Source organism: Melozone crissalis, unplaced genomic scaffold (genome assembly GCF_028551555.1).
Source record: "Melozone crissalis strain CALT ecotype California unplaced genomic scaffold, PUWL_Pcris_2 ptg000014l_1, whole genome shotgun sequence".
In the NCBI taxonomy this organism is placed as follows: Eukaryota; Metazoa; Chordata; class Aves; order Passeriformes; family Passerellidae; genus Melozone; species Melozone crissalis.
The window spans coordinates 9,329,727-9,355,265 of NW_026535792.1; the positions used below are offsets into that span (position 1 = coordinate 9,329,727).

The following is a 25,539-nucleotide window of genomic DNA, read 5'->3' on the forward strand; positions in this document are numbered from 1 at the left end:
TGCTATACAGAGGAATTAGGACTGAAATAGAAATTTCCAGAAATACTTTGCTATCTCTCGAAATGCCAGGGCCATTTTGACAACACTTACTATTATTGTGTCAATGTTGCAATTTAAAGTACTTTCACAACCAACCAAAGGCAATTTTCCAAAGGTTATGAAGGCAGAAAAAGAGCAACTATCTTAGATGTTATTTGTGGGGGGTTACACATATACACACCATGTACATTTACAAATTTTATGCATCTACTCAAGCTGATAGGATCATCCAGTGAAAGCTACTCAAGCCAGTTAATAGAGAGATTATCCCTAAACTCCAATCCACTTTTCAAAGCAAAAAAGCAATGGAGAGCTCTCCACTGAAACCCCCAGGTCCTTAACACACCAAACTCAGTCCAGCCCTCAGCAGCACTGCAGCTCATCTCAGCTGATGGGTCAGAGCTGATGCCCACTGCAATCTCCATTAAAAACCTTTGGCCATGGACTTTAGAGCTCAAACTGTCAGCCTGGAACCTTCCATGCACAGGGATGTGTGCACCTGAAAACCACTGCAAGTGTAAACCAAGCAGGAAAATAACATCCAGAAATGCACAATGATCATCCAAGTCCCAAAGACTACAAAATTATTTAACTATGGAATTGCTGAGCCTGTGCATACTACTTCCCCAATCACTTCAAGCTGCCACATTGGGGTTCTACAGCTTTCTCAAACAAACTTTTTATGTTCTTATTCACATATTCAAACCTATTACCCAGAATCCTTTGGTCTAAAAAGAAAATTATTTTCTTTTAAATTCTGAAAGCATTACATCATATTGCTTATCTAAATTCCTTTATAAATTCAAACATTAGCCTTGTCACAATCACAACATTTATATTTAAGGCTCTTTTCAGTCATAGCTTGTTCACTTTGTTATTTCAGTAGTGTTGTCTCAGTGAAAACTGACTTCACTCACTCAGTTCTCCATGAACAAAAGCTAACTATTAAAGTTTGTACGATAAGAGAGAGCTGGTTTATAAATCAAACTGAAGCCCATTAGTGAGTGGCTTTGAACAAATATATGAACAACTATAGCCTTGAAGTCAATTCTTATTTCCCAGTGAAGCCAGACTATCTCCAGGTGATAGTTTTAAAAATAAATTACAGAGATAAGAGAAATGTGTTGTTTAAAAAGGAATCATGAACATTTATATACTCTCCTCTTCATAACACTGCATTAAAAAAGTCCAAAAGTTTACCCAATAATCCCATTAATGCAATAAAGGCCTGCTACTTGTGAAAACATAGCAGCAACAAAATACCCTCATTTAATTTTGCCATGAACTGATAACCTGGCAAGAAAGGAAGGTAGCTATAAAAAGCTACCTACAGATCAGTCAATGGGTTACGTTTCTTGATGTGCCTTTAAAAAAGTCATTTCAAAAAGCAACACAAAAACATTTGTCATTGGAACTGCTGCAAATCCCTAAAAACACACATGAATATATACACTGCCTCTGATCTTCCATCAAACACAAGCCTGAAATGAACTTAGCACCCAAGTAGATTGGCATCAATTCCTTTCAGTTTTGCCTGAACCCTTTGGTTATCGGACATACCTTGGCAGGAGGGGATGTGTTTAATGCCTCATCTGTTTCTAACTGACATCTAGTACCAATCCAATATATTTCATTAAAATTTCTAACAAATACATATGATGCTTTTAAAATATCCATTTCAGAAAAGTTAAAGACCTCCCAAGTCCATTACCCTGCCATTTAGAAACCACAGCACTTGTAGATTTATAATATGCAATACGCACTGATGTTTTTACTCATGATATAATCCACTAAAAATCTTAAAATAATGCCAAAATAACAAATACACAGAAAGCAGTTCCATTGTCTTTATTTTTGTTTAATGGGGCATTCACCTCTGGAACTCTTCAAAGGGCAGTGCTCAGAGAATGGTTTACATATTCTGTGATAAAAGAGATCTATTAACTTTGTGATGCTCCACCCAGCTCAGGATCCCACAGCACTTCACAAAGCACTATCTAATTACACAGAGGAGATAGGGAGATAGAAATGCCCCCCCTACCCTGAAGTCCTGCAGGGCTAAAGCATGCAGAGGACAGTTTATAATGGTCTGGGTCTAAATTTGGAAAGCACAGAACTTTAAAAAGCATTTATCACATGGCATAGGATCCAACCCTCAAAGCTCTGCATCAATGCATGAGATGGGTCATGCTGAATACATGAGGGAAACTTAAGCCTTAGTGAGAATCCAGACCCAAAAAGGATCTCAGCAGTGAGACACTGAGCCAGAGAAGTCACCCAGACCCCAAGAGCAAAGGGGCACCATCTAATTTGCTCATTCAGAGCCACCACCTATGAAAGTCCTGGGCATTTCTGTGAAAACACACAGAGGACATTTCAAACCTACTCCTTCTTCAGGCCACAGATTAAAAAAACATAGTCATAATAGCTGGCCAGCTTTTAAACCATCCATTTTATGGCTGGCAAACTCTTATCTCAATTCAGTTTAATGGTGATTTCTGCTCAAATGTGAGCAACCAGAGTATCCTCAAATGAACTTATCTGCAAAGGGAAGATTTCTAAGCAGGGGAGTTCTGCTACTTGTGCCAAGTGGATCATCCTTCTTTCCTCTGAAGGTAAATGTTGCACATGTCAGTAAGTTTCTGAGTTAGTTAACAAATGATACAAAAACATAAGTATTTCCAGTTTTAAAAAAATACAAGTGTTAACAACTATAAAGTTGTATTAAAGCATTAAGAATAGTAAAATTTGTTTATTTTCATATGATTCTCTGCTTGGCAGAAATGTAGAATACCAAAATACTCCTATAACCAGTCAGAATTATATGAGAGCAACTCATTGGCAATACATCTATGATAAACAAAACTTTTATTTCCATGCTACCTTTTATCTTAGTTATGACTTTAGGCCACAATACTGCCAGGTAAAGAAGAGGGAACAACTCAGGCACAGGACATACCTGTCTAGTAATTCTGAACGAATGCCTAATGCTGTCTCCCTGCAGTGCTATCAAGGACCTCCTTCACCTCAGAAAATCTGTTCAAAATTTTTCTCCAAAGTAAGAACAAAAAGGCTTTTTCTAGGAGAAAAAGCTATTGCCCATGCTCCAGCAAGTTCAACTCAGCAAAAATATTTGAACACTTTTAATCACTCTTCACGAAAAGTCAGATTCAGCTGACACACAGCTAAGGTTAATGTCTCATGGCTATGAACCTTCACCCTCCTGCCTGAAACCTGGTGCTTAACTGCACCTCACAAAGACAAAACAAGCCTGGACATCCTCTGGATAAAAACCCAAGGCCCAAGGGAAACATATAGTACATGGGGGCAGAAGATTTAATGTGCACAGCTTATACATGATATAAACTTTCATGGCACCTTCAAAAAAGTTTAATGTGTGAAACAGAATCTAATTGAACTGGAAATCAGCAGTGCCCCACTCTTCAGCATCCAGTCTCAGAGGCAGAATTGGGTCAACTCGACCCTCTGCTTTTCCTAAAGGCACAATCTGAGGCTGCAGTGGAACAGCCTCCAGATTGTGAGCTACAAAACACCACACACCTTTATGTAAAGGAAGAGAAAACTGTTTCATGGTTTAAAGGAGACTGAGGTCACCAGAACCATTTCCATAGTGACATCCCAATGCTTTTGCTTTCAGTGTTTTGACAGAAAACACAAGGCCAAGCAAAACAACGGAGATGGGCAAAAGGAGGGAGTGGGTAGCTCTGCCTAATACCATGCTTAATAAAAACTGGAAGTAATTTTAACAAATTATATGTATTCTCAGTACCTTCTTTTTTTTATTGGTCACCCATTTTTGTGTCCTGTGTGTAACCTTTAAAGAGTGAAATAAGCATTTTCTTGATCTATAACCATCTTTCAACATGGCTGTCAAAAATTTACCAATCAGGAGGTTCAGAAGTTGAGTTTTATTAACATTTCCTCTTTTGCACAGGGAATAAGGGAAAGTAATTGATACCTTCACTCTTCATACAAAAAATGAATGGCTTCAAGCAATTTTCATTTAAGAAATTATATCCTCTGGACAATACTTAAAACAGCAGGAACCATCCTAGTGTAAGCATATAAACCTATAAAGTTACAGAGCTATTGCCAAACCAACTTGAGCAGTATATGGATGCATTTGCATTCCAGCTCACTAGCAAAAATGGCTGGAAATTTTCTTCATCTATGCATGTCATCCATGAAATGCTGGGTTAAAGGAAGGAATTTTATTTCAAACAAATAGGTTAACAACTGTAAGAATTGCTAAGAAAAATTATTCTAACAAAGAAAAAAAAGCTAAATGAGCAATGCACAAATATTTCAAGTAATACAGATTAGGGATGTCCCTGAATCCACATAATTTCATATATTACTTTAAATATTTGTTAAAGCACACAAATTAACATGCAAAAACTAGTTAAACTTTGATGATACCATTTCTGACTTCCAAAGTGTTTAAAAACTCAAATATGTTTGCATGACCAGCATGGCATCTATTTCCCCACAACTGGTACTCCAAAAAGTGAAGTTCAAGAATGGAGTTCCTGAGGCTCCAAATACAGACTTGAGACAGTATAAAATTTCTCTCTTATAAAATAACCCAAAGACAACAGTACAAGTGAAACAGTAAATACTCCATGAGGTTTAACTGAATTCACAACCTCCAACTGTACAGATAACAGGGACAGAGAAATTTTGGTCTGCAGAAAAAGCACAGGATCAAACCCCAAATAAGCAATAGTTTATGCAGACACCTAGCAGTCTTAGATGTACAGATCTGTCAGCTAGACCCCCCTCTCCCTTTTAAAATCCCATTATGTTTTTGCTTGTTTCCATCCTATTCCAGTTTTAAATTCACAGCAATGGGGCAACATCACCCGAGACTGTGGAGCTAACATCTTGTTTCACCTTGACATAATGTTTGCTTTAGGTGGGCACTTTGTTGCATTATTTATAGTCTGGAAAAAGTTGAAATCATTATAGTAGGAACTCAGCTGCCTGTGCCTGGGGAGACCCATCAGGCTACTGGAGTGTCTGGGGACTTGCCTGCAAAACACACAGCACAGGCTGGGCAGAAGAGTCAGGGAACAACTGAGATCAAACCAGACAATGGCAGCAGCTCCAAAAGCAAAGCAATATTCAAGAAATTCAGTCTGAAGGACTTTGAGGCAACTGTTAATATCCTATAACACCAATTAGTGACACCACCCTGCAGACAAATCAGCTTCCTCCTTGTCAGCTGCAGTCATTTCAGATCTCTCCTTTCCACCTCCAAATGCAAACTGCTGCCAAAGTGCAGCTGCAAAAGTCATCTCTCCTCCCTCTCCAGGTCCATCTTCTCCTGCATTCTGTTGGCCTCCTGCCAAGTCATTTTCAAGTTCCTTGTCTTCACCTACAAGATCTTGCATAGCAATAAATAATACAGAAATGACCACAGTGTGCTGAGGAATTACCAAGTCCTTTCTAAAAGCAAATGGAGGAATAAGACCTTTGATTACCACCCTCTCCATCAATTACAGCCCAGTCACATTCACTCCCTGCATCCTCCTCCCCTGCACACCCCCTTGCCCATGCTGTCAGTCCCAATGAGAAGTGCAGCTTCTCAGCCTCCCCCTGCTCCAGCATCCCACAGAAAGATGGGATCAGAAGAGGCAGATCAGAAGCCCAGAGTGTCCCAGAGCAGAAGGGAACATGTGCAGAACAGCAGAGCCCCACACAGAGAGGTTTCTGTGGGGCTGGTGCAGCCACAGGGCTGCAAACAGAACTCACCTTTAGTTCATTTTCAGACCTTACACCATGGGCTGCTCAAACAGAACTCACCTTTAGTTCATTTTCAGACCTTACACCATGGGCTGCTCAAGCAGAACTCTCCTCCAGCTCATTTTCAGACTTACGCAATGCCCAGGGCTGCTCTAAGCAGGTGGCTCTGTCCGGATCCCTGCCTGCAGCTTTGTCGTGCCTGTCTAGCAACGCATTCAATTACAGTTTGGAGATTAGATGACCAAAGATTAACTAAACACCAAATAGAAAAAAACCCAAGCCTTCTGAGACATAAATCTTGCAAATATGGTTCCATAGAGCACAAGTCCAGGTTCCTGAATAGTTTACTATTCTGTAAAATCTTCACTGTAAAAGACTGCATATACTTGAAATTTGCAAAGGTAGCAGCTTAAGTTATTTCTAGTCAGCTCATAAAAATCTGTCTTTAGCACTTTTTTCCTAAGAAGAAAGAAAGAAACCCAGACATACTCTAAGCTTAGTGAAAAGATAAGACTCTGGATATAATACCAATATGACTTCACCTTTTATTTTTTAAGGGTACGAAACAATACTGGATGAAAGTTTATATGTAAGCATGAGGGATCTGCCAAAAAGAAAGTGAAAACCCAGCAAATTATATTTCAGACACCTTAACATATTATGCACCATACATGCTGTCAGCTTCACTGTCCTTTCCTTTGCTGTAGGCCGAATGCTTGAATACCAATCTTATTAAACTACAACTCTGAATTTATCCACTCTATATAACATTCCAGATGTCGTACCAGCTGGGAACAGGCCCTTAGGCCATCTTTGGTTGATCTCTTAGTCGCTTTCCAGCTTTTGCGAGGCATTCATCCAAAAACATGAAGGAAAGTGCTAAAAACAGATGTCAGAGTTAATGTTTTTTTCTTTTTTTTTTCCTTCATGGTAGGAAATACAGAAAACTTGCACCCTACACCTATTCTATGAAATATGAATGGTGTCAAAGAACTCTAAGTTAATTTTAAATTAAATCACAATGTAGAAGAGTTAATTTTAACACTTTTCTTCTGACAACAGGCCAGCCTCCATCAGTCTGTTCTTTGAAAATATTATGTGGTCATTTGGATTTTTTCATTAAGTTGGAAAGTCTTCTGATGCCGTCAATCTGCAAAAATGGTTTTGAGTCCCTCATTTAAGGAAAATAATGGTTAAAATGTAAACTAGATTGATTGCAATTCATGGTAAGCTTTATGTCAAGGCTGGAGTAATGGGAGTTATTAAATCAGTACACATCTGAGCTATGAAAGGGGAAGACCCGTTGGCCCCATCATATTACAACAAATTATTTCAACTTCCACTCACTGCAATACAAGCAGGAGATGTTCAGGTCTTCCCAAGAGGTGCTGTGTCTCTTTGGGGTCCTCACAGGAGTTTAAGCACGGAATTTGAAAGATCAGGGCTGGAGAGGAGGTCCTGATCCTGCTGACACTGTGGAACGTGTGCCCCTTCTCTTTCGGGGTAGCTCTGACGTACGTGCGAGTCCTCACAAGAATTGAGTTATGCACGTGCAGAAGAGCCTGGGCTGTTCACTCCAAGGTCTGTGCAAGAGTTAATCTATTTTATCTGCTCCAGACAGGGTTCCAAATCTTCTCTCCACACACACCAGAATATTAACAAACATATGCAGAACCAATTCTCAAAGCCCTCATGGTGCTGCCCACGGAGCCTCCCCTCAGCATGCAAGACCTTGGTTTCTGGTACAGCAAAGTACAGGAGATTATTCCCATTATAATTACACCTTACAAGGGTGATCATCTCTTCTGTCCCTAAAGACAACCCTTTTAAAATTAATTTTGGGGCAATAGTCTTCTTTTAAAGTCACTTAACCGCATTGAAAAAGGATTTCTCTTAAGAAATATTTTCACCCTCCTTTTCCTTGCCTTGCATTCATTAGAATGCAAAGCTGAAAGTATGAGAAAAACAGACTATCCTATAGCCTCAGTATTGAAGAAGCAGGAGAAGAATGAACATTAACTGGCAAGTTCACTGTAAAGTATAAAAATACCTGCAAAAAAAAAAAAAAAAAAGAACGAAATCTTTTTCTAATGGAATAAAAAGGGCAGGACAAGTTTAAAACTTAGCCCTAGTACTTTAATAGTAGACTTAGGATATAATTCTGATTCATACATTAGAATGCAATATTGCCCTGAATTGTTACCACTGGAGCCAGCACTCAAGGTGGTAAAATTTCACAGTTTATAGTCTGATATTTGAACACATTTTATGTCATCTATTAATAATATCAAAAAACATCCAAGCCAACGCACTACATTTCTTTTAAGTAAAGGTGATGCGTTCCAAGTCTTTTTTTAATAAACAGTAAAAAAAAAAGGTATTTTGCCATATGTTGTGTTGATGTTATGAGACATTATGCGAGCTGCCTGAAAAACCACAGCTTGTTTCTTCAGATTTGTACCTTATACAACCAAATTACCTAGACAAAGGAAGGTCACTGACCTGTACCCTACACATATCAGCAAATGTGTGCATTTTTAGCAAAGATTTTGCATGACAATGGAGTAGTAAACTACATTTTGTCAGCATTTAAGTGATTTGAGTACAACATAATTACTGAAACAGATCAAATATTTTGAACACAGGATTCATTTCAGCATTCATGGTGTTTAAATAGGTTTGCTTGTAGAAATCACAGAAAATTCTGTGATCCTCACCAAATCCAGGAGCTGGAGAAAATAAAGTTCACTGTACAAATCTTCACACATCATTTGGACCCCAGATTTGACAGAAACAAACAAACACTAGTGAATGTGTCTGTCTGCAGAGAACTGAGGCTGCAGTGCTGCTGGTGCCTTGCAGCACCTACCCCATTTCCCAGTAGCCCCCTGATCAAACAGTTTATAATATTTCTGTTGGGGTGCCTGAATGCAATCTGCCTGAAATCAATGGCAAATCTCTTTCTGCAGTAAAAAATGAAGGGCTGATCCAAAGTCTATTGAAATTACTATGATTTTTGGACCATAGCCTAAATAATCAGGTAAAGGAGAACATATCTTGTATTTACAATTGCAGCCATCTCCCAGGGGCTATTTTAAAAATTACAAAAACATCCCACATCATACAGCAGCCTATTACTACTAATTTTTCTCACCCATGTGCAAATACCCTAGTCTGCTTCATGAACCTGTAAATCAGTTAAAGGGTTTGGTGCCATTTTTAAAGTCCTTTTTCTCTTATGCAACATAAAAATGTTAAATGAATAAAGGCTTATACCATCAAAGCACAAAAATATCTTACAGAATTATAACACAAACAAACAAAAAAATTTACTACCAATGAGATAATTTTATAAAGCTAGATTACATAGACTCTACTAGAAAGAGGTCAGGTTTTACAGTCTTAAGAGTATTAAAAAAAGTCCAGATTGTTTCCAGTTCTCAGAGGCCTGACTGCCTTTCCTTCCAGACCAAGAATCAGCCTGTATAAGAATAAGTTGCCTGTCTATGGGAAAGTGGGGGGAAAAACACAGAGAATAAAAGGGAATGTTTGATTTGCCAATCATTCCACAAAACACGGGACCCACAATTTCTGTTAAATGCATTACAGTACTTAAGGCTCATGTTCAAATTCAGCATTTCTCTTTACCAAAGACCATGCTAAACACTCAACCAAGCACTGAGCACCTCCAGCTTCTGCCTCAAATCCCATGCAAGCATCTATTCCTATAAACAATTTCAGACATGCAAAAAAATCCATTGACAGTCACAGAACATCCTGCATGCTGGAAGTAGCACCCAAAATTTGTGTTTTCTAGGAGAAAATTATTTAAAGGGATTAGTAAATAGCAACAGCTTATGGTCCAAACAATAAAGCAAGCAACTGCTTTATACAAAACAGAAGAATGAAGAAAAAAATCAGAGCTTCCATAAGATGAATAAATGAGTAACAAATTCCATATATTTTTTAAAAAATACAAATCCTCCCAGTTTTGTTTCTGAAAGTCATGGACACACTCTGTACCCCTAAGCCTCCAAGCCAAAGGTGGGAAGCTACACCTACACACACAGCACCATCAGGAGAATTAAAATGCCTCAGATCCCACAGTGCCACAGCCTGCAACACATTCCAAGCTCTGAAAATGAAAAATATAGTTGTCAGGGGTGATCCTCTCAATGAACCTACTTTTACCATTTTTCCTGTTATTGCCAAAATTGATAATTAATGTAGGTCATTTTCTTCTGTGTAAGAAAATAGCATCTGAAGTCTAATAGGATAAATAATTTAGGTTTAATTGGCAATGTTGACAGTTATTTTGAAACAGTAAAGAGCAAATTCACTGTTGGAATCGGTAGAGATTGTTCTTTAGTTGTCCCAAGCCTGGTTCATTATGCAAGTGTTAATGAGAAGCACTTTAACTATTTTTAGAAACAAAGCCAATCTAGAAACAAAGCCAAAAGATGCAAATTTTTAAAAGAAGATTTTTCACTTCATCTTCTACAATAGAGGCATACAAACTGGAAGAAATTCAGGTTCAAGTACGTCTCTACTAAAAGGGTCATTGTGACATTCAGTCTCTTCTATAAATAATTTTGCCATGCTGGAAAGGCCTGAAGGGATGACTGTTAAGGGTATGAGGGATATTATCCACGTGCTCAACAATTTAAATGCTGTTTAAATTACCCACTGCCTTGCAAAACAATGTAATTCTATCAGAAGCACCTTAACATGGGATGAATAATTTTATCAAGCAAACATTTTCCTAATCATTATTCTAGGAACAGCATAAACTGAAATTTCTCTCAATTTTTTACTAAGGATTTCCAAGTTAAAAGGAAGAAGCTGCTATAAACTCTCACAGGGCTTTAAATGTTATCTCTGGCAGAAATGACACAGAAAAAAAATAAAATCCATATTGATCACATTCACCCTTCATGAGAAATTCAGCAAAACAATTTTATCTTCTCATTCGTGCAAAATTTAACAGGAGCTTAAACAGCTCAAGAAGTTCAATAAATTTAGCTGAATTATCAAAAAACTAAATACAATCTGCTCTTTCCTTGTTTAAGACCAGAGAAAAAACAGTTTCAAAATGTTTGTGCTGTATAAGCCAAGTGATTAATGCACCATCAGGCTTTATCAGCCTAAAACATCCTCTCACCATGGATATCTGAAGAATGACTTTCCAGTTCCAAGCACTGCATTTCCCACAGTACTTAAAATATATCTTTTTGATTTAGAAGTACTTCTCCACTGTATCTCAATGAACTCTTATTGATAGATGATAGCAGCACTACTGTGTAAGCATGGGATTATTTCTGTTACCTCCAGACCTTTCAGTCTTAATTTAGAAGGCTGAACCTAAGCCTTTATCAATGTCAAAATTCTTGGATAAGAACATGTATCAACTTCTGGAGGTTCACCAGGGGCACAAGGAGGTCAGTGGGAAATTCACATTGCATTGTATCAATCTCTCATGATTTAATCATTGGGCTCCTCTAAAGAATGTCCAATGAGCACCTCTCTGTATAATGTCAATTCATCAGGTGTCCTGTTACTAGCAGAATTGAGTTGAAGTCTTTACAGTAGAATATTTGCCCAAGTACACATCCTTCTGTCTCCTCCTTGGAAAATGAAAAATTAAAAAAATAATAATAATTTAAAAAATACTTTTAATCTACTGCTAGAAATTAAAAACATATTTGAGAAAACTTAGAATTGCAAACATTACAACATGAAACACTGATTGTGAGTTTAAACATTTCAGTCTTTTATGAAAACTGCTCATGGCAGAGATGCTAGAAAAGCAAGGTACTTAGTATTAAAGTGGGTTTTTTCTGTGTAGCGCAACCTCAAACTGAGTAAAGATCAATTTGTGGCCCCAAAAGCATCTCTAAGAAAAAAGGAACAAAATCAGTACCCCCTGCATAGCCTTTTATCATCCACCAGAGCAGCCCCAATATCTGTCCAGCATCCAGGGGAGGAAGAATAAGAGAAACAACTAAAAGTTTTGGTCCATTCTCCTTTCTTCCTTGATAAATCACTCTGGGGGATGACTTTGCAAACGAGGGGCCACTTCTGCTACCTGGGAGTGCTCTGCCAGCTCCTGAGGTCAGGATCATCACAGCCACAGGAGGACTACAGACCCAGGGCAGTGAGTCTCACCACAGAACTCGGGGGAATAGGATTACAGCCTCTTGGAATGCATTTGGTCCAAATTGAAATGATCTAAAATGTGTTTTCCGCAGAAACTGTGCTGTTACAGATTCCCTGTGAAGGCTGCTATGCTGCACAAGGTGAAGACCTGCTGGCTTCTGTAAAGTATGATTTACACACAGAGACCTTTGGCAGGGCTGGGACTGAGGCTGTAACACAAAGCAAGGAAGTCTGTAATTCTTAGTGCACAAAGAAACATGGGCTGCAAACAGCAGCTCCACTATTTGCTCTGAACAACAAAACCCTGAACTAAAAATGGTAGTTGGTGCTTTTAACAAGTGCCAGTTCCCCATTCAGTTTGCCAATAAACTGAAGTATTTAAAAACACTTTTCAGTCCACTAAGCAGCCTATCACACACAAGTAATGATATAATTACTCGTGCATATGCTGCTCACACACTCCCAGCCAGCAATTAGCCTAAACAAAAGTATTGTTTGAATAGGATCCTGCCTGACTTATGCAGTACCAGTCTCTCTAAGAGTACTTTTGCCTGAAATTGTAAGTGGTTTTCATTTTCTCTTAATCCTTGCCTCCTTTCCCTCCTTTCCACTCCAAATCAGAAACACATTTCACTTGATTACAGAACTAACTTCCATACCCAAAAAAACCTAACAAATACATACTCTTTAAAATAGAGACCAAAATTAAACCTGTGAAAAAAAAATAAAGGTATATATAAAAAAAAGGAGTAGAATTAAAAATATTATGGAACACCTAACATCATCATCAGTTTAATTTTCAGAGAAACACCAAATGATACTTTTTATCTTCACACATCCTCACAAACACATGGCTGTAAACTCCTTAAATATGATTATAAACTCATTACAGACATCTGTAGAATTAGTATGGAGTACTACAAACCTGACCTAGTAGTTTGTTATTTACACAAGATGTCCTAGCTAAGAGAATGGAAAGACTTGCAGGACTCAAGTCAGTGAAATCAGTGTTATTCTCATATCAGCAGACTGGCTGAATGAGGACTGCAAGGTCAGTCTTCTACATAGCAGAAAAGGAGAGTTTCTAACAGTGCTGAAATTCCCACAGCCACATATTAGTGGTTTCAATTCTGGTGCTTGGATAAAATTAAGTTTATCAGTTCATTCTCCAAATACACAAATGAAACCACCAAGTGTTCCATAGTGGAATGTTTTCATTATAGGAGAATTCCTGAAATAGTTTGTGGTCACTTGAAAACAGTTTGTTTATTCAAAAAAAAAATCTCTAAACGAAGAGCTATACATTAAGATTCAAGATGTTAAACCTTTTTAATAGTTCTGAATGCATTTTAGGGTATCAACAAAAATGGTTTGCCAGAGTAAAACACAAGTTTCAGGCTCCTTCTCAAATCAGAGTAATGAAGCTTTATGTGCATGGGAAGCAAGTGAGCCACCAACTACAAATCTTCCTCCTTTCCAGGGATTAGAGCTTGTCTGCACTGATGTGTTAATTTGCAGTAATGTCCCTTACATGACTCATCCCCAGGTCTGAAAACGCGTGGCTCCCTTTCTCTGGTGATTTAGATGCAAAAGGGAAGGGAATAAAAGGCTCAGGCTGGGAGCAGAAACCACCAAGCTGCTGACACTCCAAGCCAGGCTGGGACTCCAGAGCAGAGCAGGGAGGATGGCAATCAGCAGCAGGTGGAATGGGGAAAGAGATGAAGGAAATTGTGGAATATCGGCTGTCAGCCCAGTGGGACACATAGGACAACTTCTGCCCACACAAGAGTTTCCTAGGTGTAATATGAAAAAACTTACAGAACAGACACAAACAGCTATTGCTGCTGGACTAGAAATAAAATGGTGGAGCAATAGATTCCATCAGTTTACTTCAGTATTAATTTTTGAAGTAATTGACATCCTGGGTTCCACTGCATTTTTTCAAATTAATACTTGAAATGTCATGCTCCTTTTCCTTGTGAAAAAGCAGAAGCCAAGACAGACTATTTCTATTTGTGGAAGACAGTTAATGAGAATATTTTCCTGATTTTGGCATTCACTTTATAACAAGGCACTTTTCTAGCAAACCCAAAGAAACACCAGGTATTAAATGAACTGTAGCAGCTGCAGCCTGGGTATTACAACTTGCACATCTAGTTGAAAACAGACTGACCAGTTTCTACCTTACCTTGAATAGCTAAAGACAAGCCTGAAAGTGCAGATTTTCATTAATATTTGTTTAGAAACATTAGATTTCTTTGCCAAGATTGGACTACTTAGAGCCATATGTTTAATTCCAGAATCAGGCTATCCTTGTGAGTTTTAACTGGTAACCATCATGCAATTTAAAAGAAGCAAGGTCAACTAGAAAGCTAACTGGTCAAGCAAACATTTTCTCTCTTTAAAGATAAACTTATTTTCTTTTTTCCTTCCCTTTTTTTTTGCCCACACCCCCAAGAGAACTCCCAGCCAGCCAGCCAATCAAAGTGGAAATGTACTTCAAACACATTCAGCCCAACCAAGTTTTCACTGCTGTCCTTCTTGGTGGTCCGTCATATGGAATGGTTTTAATACTTGGAAGCAATACCTTAAGTGTCAGAAAACAAGAACATTTTATTTCTGCAAAAAAGCTTTCCAGTACTACTAGTATTTTGGAAAAGAAAAAAATTCCTTGTAGTAGATTAAAAGGTGAAAAGCCAAAAGAAATCAGAAAGAATACTAGGAAATTGTTCGTTATGGCAAGGTTCAACATGTATCTCAAACTTGTAGAAAGGGTTTACTTGTATATTCATTTAATAATTTAATTTCTTTTCAGACATTTATTCAGTTATTTAATTATTTTCATGAATGGTGGGGGGACATTTTTTTTTAATATCAGATTTCTTACAGTTGAAGTCTTTGGCTATGCATCAAAATTTATTTGGTATCAAGTCAGGTTTAAATTGTATTGACTCAGTAGAATCTCAGAAATTAAGGATGCAATGCACTGATACAAGACATCATATGGTCAACAATACAGAAGCCTTTAGAAAATGTTCAATTTAAGCATTTCTACATTTCTGTCCTTTGGGATCCCAGAGAAGTATTTGCTTTGAATCACTGTTTTGCCCTGAAGATACAGCAATAAATGTGTCAAAACTATAATGTCCCACTGTATGCAGATGTCACCCCCGTGTCAGTATTTAATCAGATCTTTAAAGGTATCTTCCTCTATAATCATAGAAGTGGTAAGAAAGATATTCACTGAATTTTGAAAATATCTAGCCAAAGAATTTCATCTGCATGTAATTCTTAAATACACATAGCACAACAAAATATGCAAAGAGGTTAGTGCAGTCCTGTACAAAAATGAGAGCACAGTCCTGCCAGATTAAACCAGAACAAAATGTACTATCTTGCATGTACAACATGAATCCATGTGTAACTCTGCTGGGCTAGAGCAGAGTACAGTGTGTTCCTATTAATATTTACTCATCTTTCATTTCAAACTGTAAGCTTGTCATTTCAGATAGCAAATACTTTTGCATATTTAAGTAACAGCTAGTTCTATTTTACTGAGATTACTTACTAACAAAGGAATGAATGATTCTGATTAAACTGGCTCCCTGCTTGAAAAATATCACACACAACAGCCAAAGAAAACCCCTTTGAAACATTCCTGTGTTTGGAGGATGTAAGGAAACTAATCTTGGATCATGACGATGATGATGCTGCTATGCAAAAATATTATCCATCTCTCACTGGAAATTTAACTGGCCTGGAGAAAAAGAACAGCACAAGAGGGGAATAGGGCACTTTGGGAAGATAGGGATAGATGGTTTTCCTGCAAGTGTCTCAAGATTGCCTAGCCAAGAGAACAGAGGTTGTAAGTGCACAAGGTTATTTCAATTTGCCAATTTTCAGGTGTAATTTGGGATGCACAGGAACACCAGGACTCTGTGGGGGTGCCCAGAGGACAATTCTGGACATCAGGGAAAAGGAAGGAATGTATTTCCTAAAGGCCAGCAGCCCTTCACAGTAGGGCAAGATAGAAAATAAATTGCTAAAAGTAAATTAAGGAATTAAGATGTGAGAAGATGCTGCTGTATTCTTAATTTATGTGGTAGCCTTCCAGTACTGATTCCACTTCTGTGTTGGATAGGTTAAAATAGGCTTTCAATATATATGTATTTCCCTCTTTATTCACTGGTGTATTCTTATCACATTTATCATGTATCAAACCTATCCATTTACCCATTTATGAAAATTCAAGAGATTATCCAATGAAGACTTCCATCCATTCATAAGTAAATGTTATAAGAAAGAGTTGAATGAAGCACAGAAAAAAAAAAATCTAGTTTTCTTACCCAGTTTGACCGTAATACAATTGAGTTTTGTATTAGCATTTCAGCAAAAGTATAATTGGAACTGTGTATTATTACAAACCTATGATTCATTTCCTAGAAAATCAAGGAAAATCTTTTTATTCACCAGAGAAATCCTTGTATACTTGCAGGAAGGTAAAGATAGAGATACAGATCAGCTCCCATCTGCATTCAATGTATTTGTAACTTTCAATATATAATGCTTAGGAACTGAATTTTCTTCAAAAGAAACTACTGCTAATACAGTTGCTTTTACTTTTAACATATTGATGTTTCAGCACCACTTTCAGTTCCAGGAATTCAAACTAAATTTCATACTGCTAAGTGTCTAGGAAGAGCAGGCTTCAAAACTAAATCACATTTATGAAAGAACAGAAGCTGGCCATAACCTAGATCCAATTCAGATCTCAATGGAATTAATGGAAAACTTTCCAGCAAATGGAATTCTTTCCATCAAATGGAATCGGGCTTTGAACTGGCTTCTGCATAGAGCTATGCTGGTATTTGAGGCTTTTTCAAGGGGATTCATTTTGTTTGTTTTTTAATCAGTTATATTATTCACATATTCCAAACAGTCTAGTCAAAGACTCAGACTAAGCCTCTGTTATATTTGATTTATCATCTTCTCAAGAACGTGCTCCATTAAATGGAAACTATTCTGATCAAAGTGTATAACCTTTATAGTGTTTTTCAACTACTGTCATTAAATGCAGCCTGAGTTGCAGCTGCATTTTACTGTCCTGTAAGTTATTGCTTTCCCAGGTTTTTAGTCCAAGGAAGGTCTTATCCAAGAACCTTTTCTGTTGATAATCAAGACCCTCTAGGGAAGCAAAAGTATGAATTTTTGTAAACATTTAAACTAAATTCAAACAGTTCACAGTGGCTCAGCATCCTTTCTATGGTAGCTTCTCTGCTTCCTTTTGTCTGTCTAAAAACATTGGCAGATTAAAGCTCAAATAAACTCACCTCATTTCCCTCTTTTAGGATAGTGATGAGCAACCTGTTTTCTTCAAGCAGCTCCTGCAAGGAGCTCATCTTCCAAAATAAATCTGCCCATCACCGACAGAACCACACCTTGGGATGCAGGCGAAGTCTGGCTCTTCTCTCACTTCCACAGGGAATGTTTCCTAACAAACCCCCTCCTCTTACACTGAGAAATGTACTCTAAGTGTCTATGAATGTAATTCAGAGAGTTTTGATGTGAAATTCAACTGACTCCTGGAACACATTGTGTTATGAGTAAATTTCCACAGCACGCCACACATTTCCTAGGTTTACTTCAGATCTTTTGCCAAGATTAACAGCATTTCTTTCATGTTGCTTTCTTTACATTTATATCTATATTCCATGTTTAAAATAATGTTTCTATGAGTCTGGAGAAAGCATTAAAAATTTTTAACCTTAAAAAAAATAATTTGTTTCTTTCTAAACACTGTTCCATCCATTATTCCCACTTGTTTCTTTATAATTGGCCTAACCTTCCCTTACAAAAACTTCAAGAACTAATACAATATTCTGACTTTTCACAAGCTAGAAAATGCAAAATCTGCCTAACACTTATTTTTCCATTAAATAAAATAAATTGAGTCAAACAATTCATAGAAAGGGCAATCACTTCCAATTCTACACATTCTGCAGATATAACTATAAACATCTATTAACACATCACTAAAATTTTGCTGCTTTTGTCTTCATTACATCCTATTAATATTTTATAAAAGTGGTTGCATTTATTTATGAAACTGAGTGCATTAATTTGGATTTTGTATAGTGTGTTATCATTCAACTTGCCATCAATTTGATGTGCCTTCAAAAGATAAGACACGCTCTCCATCTTACTCTGTTCCACAGTAATATTTGATATCAGAGTTCCATGAGCCAATCCATCTCTATAATTTTCACACGTGGCACACTGACCTGGTCATCATAACGGTACGTGAGGAACTGCTCCCCCGTGGTGTCCTCAAGAAAACTCCCCTGTGGAGAAAGTGCAAACTCAGGCAGGAAGTATGCACCTTGGGACTGCTCTGCTCTTGTCTGCAAGGAAACCAGAGAGGTCACGTTACACCTACTACAAACACAAGTCATTTTTTTTAAAAACTGCATATGATCACAAAATCTAGACATGAACTTCTGGAGGGGAAAAAAAAAAGTGTTTTTAAGGCATGGTATTTCTGGGTGGATATTTTGCTGTGATGGAGACATGCTAAATTCATACAGACGCTTAAACCAAAACAAGATGCCTCAATTGCAGAATAATCTACTAAACCAAAGGAGATCATCTATGGCTTATCAAACATCACTGCTCAAAGACATTCAAAAAGCAATGTTACACTTTCTTTTTCCTCAGACACTTCACTACAGAAGTAGCTACTGCAGGTAACTGGCTTTTAGTTAAATGCAACATATTTTATTTTTACAGGGAGAAACAAAGACAGAATCATATCATGAGGGCTCATCTAGTCCAATAGGAGGCCATTACACTGAATTATTTTCCTATCTTGCAGGAAGATATTACTGCAAGGAAGAAATAGGAATGACTGGAGCTAGCACAGGCAGTGCTCCATATTACTTCAGGATGCTATTGACAACCGGGGAAGAGCATTTGAGAACAGGCTGGGAAAGGAAAAAGGGCTCATTTCAAGCTACAGAGGAGTTAATTCTGTCAGAATCATAGCTGGCACCTCCAGCTGGGCTGTCTGACACCTGTCTGATTGGAGAAACAGCTTTAGCTTGGAGGATCTGTGCCTGGTGAGATATCACAGCACACCTGAGGCTGCTCAGCACACCCAGCCCGTGCTGGGCCAGCAGCATCTCCCTGCACTGGAGGCCTCCAGCAGCCCAGATATGCAGCAAATGTTCTGCACAGACTTTCCTGCCCTTACTCTGCCTGCATTTAACACTGCCCTGAGAAGCCAACTGGTTTGTACACAAGAGAAAATAAGCAATCATCTTTTGAATGCAGAATATTGAATCCAGCTGTGTGGTGAGGACAGGGCAAGGAGATGAGCATTCCCTTCTAAAAGGCTGAAACCTTTCAGGGAAGAAAAAAAGGCCTGAAATGTGCAAGTTACTGCTGGACATTCACCCATGAATAAACTTAATAAATAGGGGTGTAATTAAACAGTATATTTTGACATTTACACAGCAATTTCAACAGAAAGCTGGCGGCTGCCATCACCCAGTTTCTAGACTCTTGGCTAGAACTGTACCAAATATAGGTGCCAGCTAACTAGAGATTCCTAAAGCAATCACAATTTGAAGCAGTTTGTGGTGGAAAAGAAGGGTAAGACCTGCTGCACTTTCTCTCTTGCAGTAAGTTCACCTTCTGAAGCTCAGAAGTTATCTCAGAAAAAGCAGATGGCATGTCATTTGCAGGATGGTCTGGAGAAGCTTACAGGGCTTTTGCTGACTCTGTTGAGAGCTGTCAGCATCTCAGACTGCAAACCCCATCAGTCATGACAGCATCAGATTAACATACTCGATTTAAATCAAGCAGTCTTCATCTAAACTAGAAATAGCTTGCAAAGGACATGTCTAGACTGGGGTAAAGGTCACATTTCAGCATGCAAGACTGAACAAGACTGTAAAGAGGATTTTTTCATCAGGCCTACATAAGAGTAATTCATATTCACACCATATTATCCTTACATTTCCATAAAGCTTATTACAGCAGAGATCTCCCTTTTACACTTTAGCCAACTGCCTTTATTGATGCATAATTAAGCAATAAAATATGGAGAACAAATCCACGTTTGGTAACAGCAGTTCCCCATAAGGCCACCAGAAGAGGCCTGCAGTGCTGCCTGCTGCAGAGTCTGAGCTGATGCAAGCCCTGACACGAGGCACAGCCCAGACACCAGAGGGGCTGACATAATCTGGCATCCTTCCCCTGCTTCCACTGGGCTATCACAGATCTCTGCGAGGGAACACGGCAGTGATGTCATCCTGGGATTTCAGCACTGGGCTAATGATGAGAGAGATGCATTCTAAACCTCAAGTGGCCTGGCTTAAAGTACTTGGCATTTCTACCTCGGTTTTGCCAGGTGTAAAACAATTATAACACCTACTGACCTATCTTAACAGTGCATTGTTTAGTTTATATCTGTAGAATACTTTAGAAAATAATCCTGTTAAGTGCTAGTGATTAATAACAATACTTTTGGAAGATTTTCCTAATTTACAGGCAGGAGAGAATCAAAATTACCCCACTATATCTCTTAGATATTGGATATATCACACTGTTGCCTAATCTCTCATAAATAAATTTGTCAGTAGGATACAGAGCAGTAAACTTGTTTGCATGTCTCATCTTTGTAGTTTAAACATTTAAAATATAAAGTCTTTGGACACTAATCAGTATTATGCTTTGAATATAAAACATGCCAACATTTGAAGCTGAAACAGCAATTTGAAAAGCATAACAAGAAAAACTAGGGGTTTCTAACACGCATTCCATTTTCTTGTGAAAAGCTCATGAGCAGTTAGGCACTTGAGGAGAAGAGGAATGCTCGCTAGATTCAGACAAGCAAAACCTGGATTCCGACCATGGAAAATTCAGTGTAAAATGCAGATATTTTATAAGGTTACACAGGAGGTTACAATGGAAACTGATTGTCAGCTGCAGCAATAGGTACTGCTATCTGTCTGGTAGAAGTTAAGTAGGAAAGAATGCAGCCAAGCAATTAAAAACAAACAAAAAAAGAAACACTAAAAACACACTATCAGCTGTCATAGCAAACTGATGTTGAAACCAATGACTTGCATCTGATAAAAACCCCAAACTGAAAAGTTAATTTTTAAAAAAAAATCAAATCTTCAAATGTTCAAAGAACTCTTTTTTTATCCACTCACCAAAGCAGCAGAAAAACATTTTTAGCACCTAGATGCAGGCACCTCCAAATAGGCTGCATGCTCCCAATGCACTTTCATTCATACATTGTACTGAACACAAAATAGAATGTTTCCACTTAGTCCATTTTATTCCCCACTGAGGAATCCACCAATGCTCCTTATGAGGCTTTTATATTTCTATGGGCACTTTGGCTTAAACATAATTCAAATTTCAACAGTCTGTGGGTTTATAGTATATTTGAGATCATCTCTGAATGACTTAGCTAATCTGATATAAATTCATGTTTTAAAGTAAAGACTATAAGTGCAAGTTTCAGAAAACAATTACATTCGTGCTAGTGTTTTAGGTCTGTTCAATGGCCAGTTTAATCTCAATAGCTTTAAATTAAATGTGTCAAGTTACAAGTACACTTAAGATTTAAAGCAGGCATTTTAAACCAGATTTTATGATCTTAAGCATATGAAGACAGTAGAGGGTGATAACATAGCCAAAGCAGATATAATACTAATCACTACATAAAATTCACTGACATTAATATATCATGCAGCAAGGAAGTATATATTACCTACTGACAAAAAATAAATATAAAAATTGGAAACAGATCAGTGTTTGAAAATCTTCCTAGTCCATTAGGACATGTAACTTATTAGTCAGAAACTGAAAAAATAAGGCCTTCCATGCTACATCTTTCCAGCTCTGTGATCAAGGAGAACTGTCCTGATCAGCAGAAGGGGGAAGTGTGAAAGGCACTGGGTTTATTCCAGCCTTTATTATGCTGGAGCACAGCTTTGATGTCAGCTGTGATTGCTGCCTCACTCACCACTCCCCACCTGAGTGCTGAAAGACCAAATTACTCTTCCACTTTCAACTGCACAAGACACAAAGAGCTGCCTGTATCCAAGCTCTGGCTTTTAGATCTCCTTCCACCACGAGCTGCATGTTGCCTCTACTGCTCCACAGTTTCATTGCTCTGTAGAACACTGACTAGAAGCTGCTGGAGTTGAGGATTTGAAGATTTTATTTTATTTTTGAGAGTCAGAGGAACGGTCACTGAGTGCTTCCCAGCCCATGCTGCTATTAGCAAGGCTTGGGAAGGACTGAGCTCCCAGTGACTGAGCAGGAGGTGCTGCTGGGGCACAACTTTGGTTTGTTTGACCCAAAATGAATCCCTCTGGCACATTCTGAAACCACCACACGATGCAAAGTACTGCTCTTGAACTGCTCTTTATTTCCCTAATACCCAGGATTCATGTTAGCTATTTTCATCCAGCTTACTTAAAATTATCAAATCACTAAACTGTAGAGTTTTCCATTACTAAAAATTATAAATACTAATCATTGGTCATTCCTTTCAAGTTAGAGAGTAACAATTTCATCCAAGGATTTAAACTGCTATTGCAATTTCTGATAAATTAAAAATCTGGTTTAGTCTACAGTTCTTGGAGATAATTTGATACTAAGGCCAAGACAAAGCTCAACCAAACCTCATAATGGCATGCTACTATTCTACTTAATCACAGGCACGAGGAGACTTAAAAGGAACTGTTCCATGTTTACATGTAGACAGCAGCAGCTTTAGAAAGAGAACTTTCTATTAAATCTGAGCTGTGAAGGTCAAGAAAATGAGAAAACAGAGGTGTAATAGCTCAAAGAAATTACTTGAACATAATTAGAAGTAAAACATTAATATTTCAGGTACAGAGGAATTTTTAATTTTAGATTTTCTTGGCACCAATGACCACATACAGGGAAAAGAAAGAACTCTTCCTGTTACATACACTTAATAGATATAAACATTACCTACACTTAAAACAGTCATTCCATAATTAGGCCTGTGTCCTTGCTAAAATTGGGAGCATAAGGAGAGCAAACTGAAGTAATGCAGAGGAAAGCTTCAAAATTATCTATTCCAAATGCTGAAAATAACAAATGCCATGTTCTTCCTGAAACTGCCTCAATATCTTACTTTTAAAAAGAAACACAGACAAAAGATAAAAGGTCCAATCAACAAAAGCTTTATAGTTATGCACAAGTGCACTACCCTGCCCAAAGTAAATTCTGTAAAGAAAAGAGAAATACAGTGAAGGCAGTTTGCTTTCCATAGTTTTGTGGCTCTTTTATTAGTTCTTGTTGGAAGTGGAAAATGGGCAGCATTCATTTCCAATATCATTGTTTTAGGGGGGAAAAAAAGACAAGAAAAGCAAAATGAGAAAAATTATCTGCATTCTTAATGACTTGTAAATACATGTTTGTCAGATTAATATGCACAGCAAGTCCAATCATATACCAAAATGCGTGTATTCCCATTTAATTCAAGTTAAATATGTGTCTCCTGAGCTGCTGCAGCATTTGATTTACGCCCCAGGGAAGTAATATACCAGCTAAGTAGCAGTTGAGTTTAATGGATTTTCAAGGACTCCAATACAAAAATGTTAGATTGAGCACTGCACTGCAGCTTCACCACAACATGAAAAAGTGTATTTCCAGATAAACAACGTCACACTAACAGTTCAGAACCTCAGCTATCTCCAGAGCAAGCAATCCTGATGAATAAATATCTAGTAAGAGTCAGATTGGCTTTTGTCATGGCCAAGATCTACAGAAACAGCTTCCTAATGCTAGACACTCTGAAACATTTAAAGACCCTGCAAGGGAACTGAGTTTCCACAGCAGCTGCCAGCAGCTCAGCATTTCTGCAGACCAGGCCAATTATTTAATTATTAATATTAAACTAAGAGGCCAGCATTTCAAATCAGAATTAAAGTATAAATGTCATTTCTGCTAGAAAAATGAAAGAGGACTTGGCCGAACTAAAGTCAAGCACTTCTTCATAGAAGAATCCTGAAAGAAAATTTGGCTGTCAGATTTCATCAGGGAAGTCACAGCTGAGACAATCTGAAACACTGAGTCTAAAGCTGTGCTGGGGACTGAACTAGAGTGGGAGACTCAGGGATTGTTCTTCCATGCTTATTCCATATTAAAAACAGACTTTAGACATGTCTGATTAAACCCAAATCTAATGATTTTTTCCTCTCATCTCTAATTCTAGGCCTGCTTGAACATGAAGAAATAAAACAAGCTTGGAAAAATGTGCCTCTGAGTTGAAGATACATATAAAGATAAGCAAAAGACAATTCTTAAGTGCTTTGGATAAGCCACCATTTTTCCAACACAGTAAAACACTGCCAGCAAGCAACTCAGAAACTGATAGTTCAGCTATTGTTTGAAGTGTCTATCACTGAAAACTGAACCTAAGCTGTAGCTATAATCATATTCACAGCTGCAAGGAAGCCACTGCCTGCATCACCTCTGCTGCTGGAACCACCCTGCGCCCGCTGGAGCGCTCGGAGCCGTTCCAGGGCTGGAATGGGTTTGAGATCATGTCACCAGAGCTGAAGTGCTCAGCCTAAACCTCTCTGCAGGCCCTCAGTTTGTACAGCTTCAGGCCAACACTGAAACAGCAAGAACAATGGAGAGCATTTAGTTTTTTAATTAAGATCCCATCTATCAGTCCTTTCAAAAGGACATTTTTACCAACATGTTTCTTGATTAAATGTAAATACATTTTCTTTGGTATAGCTTGGGCTGCAGACTGAGATCAACACATTCTGAAATCTTTTTCTGCACCCTCTAAAATTTATACTAGTGATTAAGCTTTTGGATATTTATCAACAATTACTTATGTTTTCTCTTGTTATTGTCTGGCTAAAAGATTAAACATTTCACTGAAAGGCTGCAGCAGTATTTAGCCAAAACTTCATTTATTTTCAAAACCCAGCTTAAATATCAACTTCACTTCATATTTTTAAAAGAAATATTTCTAAAAGAAATATGAACCCTGAAATTTTCCTACTTCCAGTGAAGCTTCTTCTAAACTCTGTGTTAGGCAGACTCTGCCTTCTTTCCAAAGAATTGACCAGATGTGCCTAAAATTTGCTCTAAAAAGAGCTGCACCAGCAACTGAAGCTGCTCCCAGTGATATCAGTGGCAAAGTTCCCAGGGACCCTCTCACAGAAACAGGGCCCAAATCCAGCTGCAGTAGGACAGCATCCCGTGCAACACAACAATTGTAGGTCTGTGAGCAGCACTGCTTGCTCAGGTCTCTCTAGTTTTGTATAAATAAGAGCCAAGGGGGAAAATTCAGCACCCAGAGAAGATAACCCCAAAAGCAGTTCACTTCCAATTACTGTTAGAAAGTTAGTGACTGTGGATCAGATACTGCTTTCAAAATATGCAATACCCAGTTATTTCCCCAAGTATTTAGCTTAGCCTTGGGGAATGGGGAAGGGGCACAGGTATGTTTAAATCCAAGAGAAAAGAAATTTTATAGCATCTAGATAAAACAATCTACACTGGTGA

The 25,539-nt window shown here is 38.0% G+C and overlaps 1 protein-coding gene across 1 annotated transcript in view; it reads right to left on the reverse strand.

The window, feature by feature from the left end:
• Positions 1–25,539, reverse strand: part of ADAMTSL3 (ADAMTS like 3) — a 165,463-nt gene that overhangs the window by 120,208 nt on the left and 19,716 nt on the right. Inside the window, exon 2 of the mRNA XM_054272627.1 lies at positions 18,243–18,362. Within this exon, the coding sequence (XP_054128602.1) occupies positions 18,243–18,362 (120 nt within the window). The remainder of the gene's footprint in view (positions 1–18,242; positions 18,363–25,539) is intronic.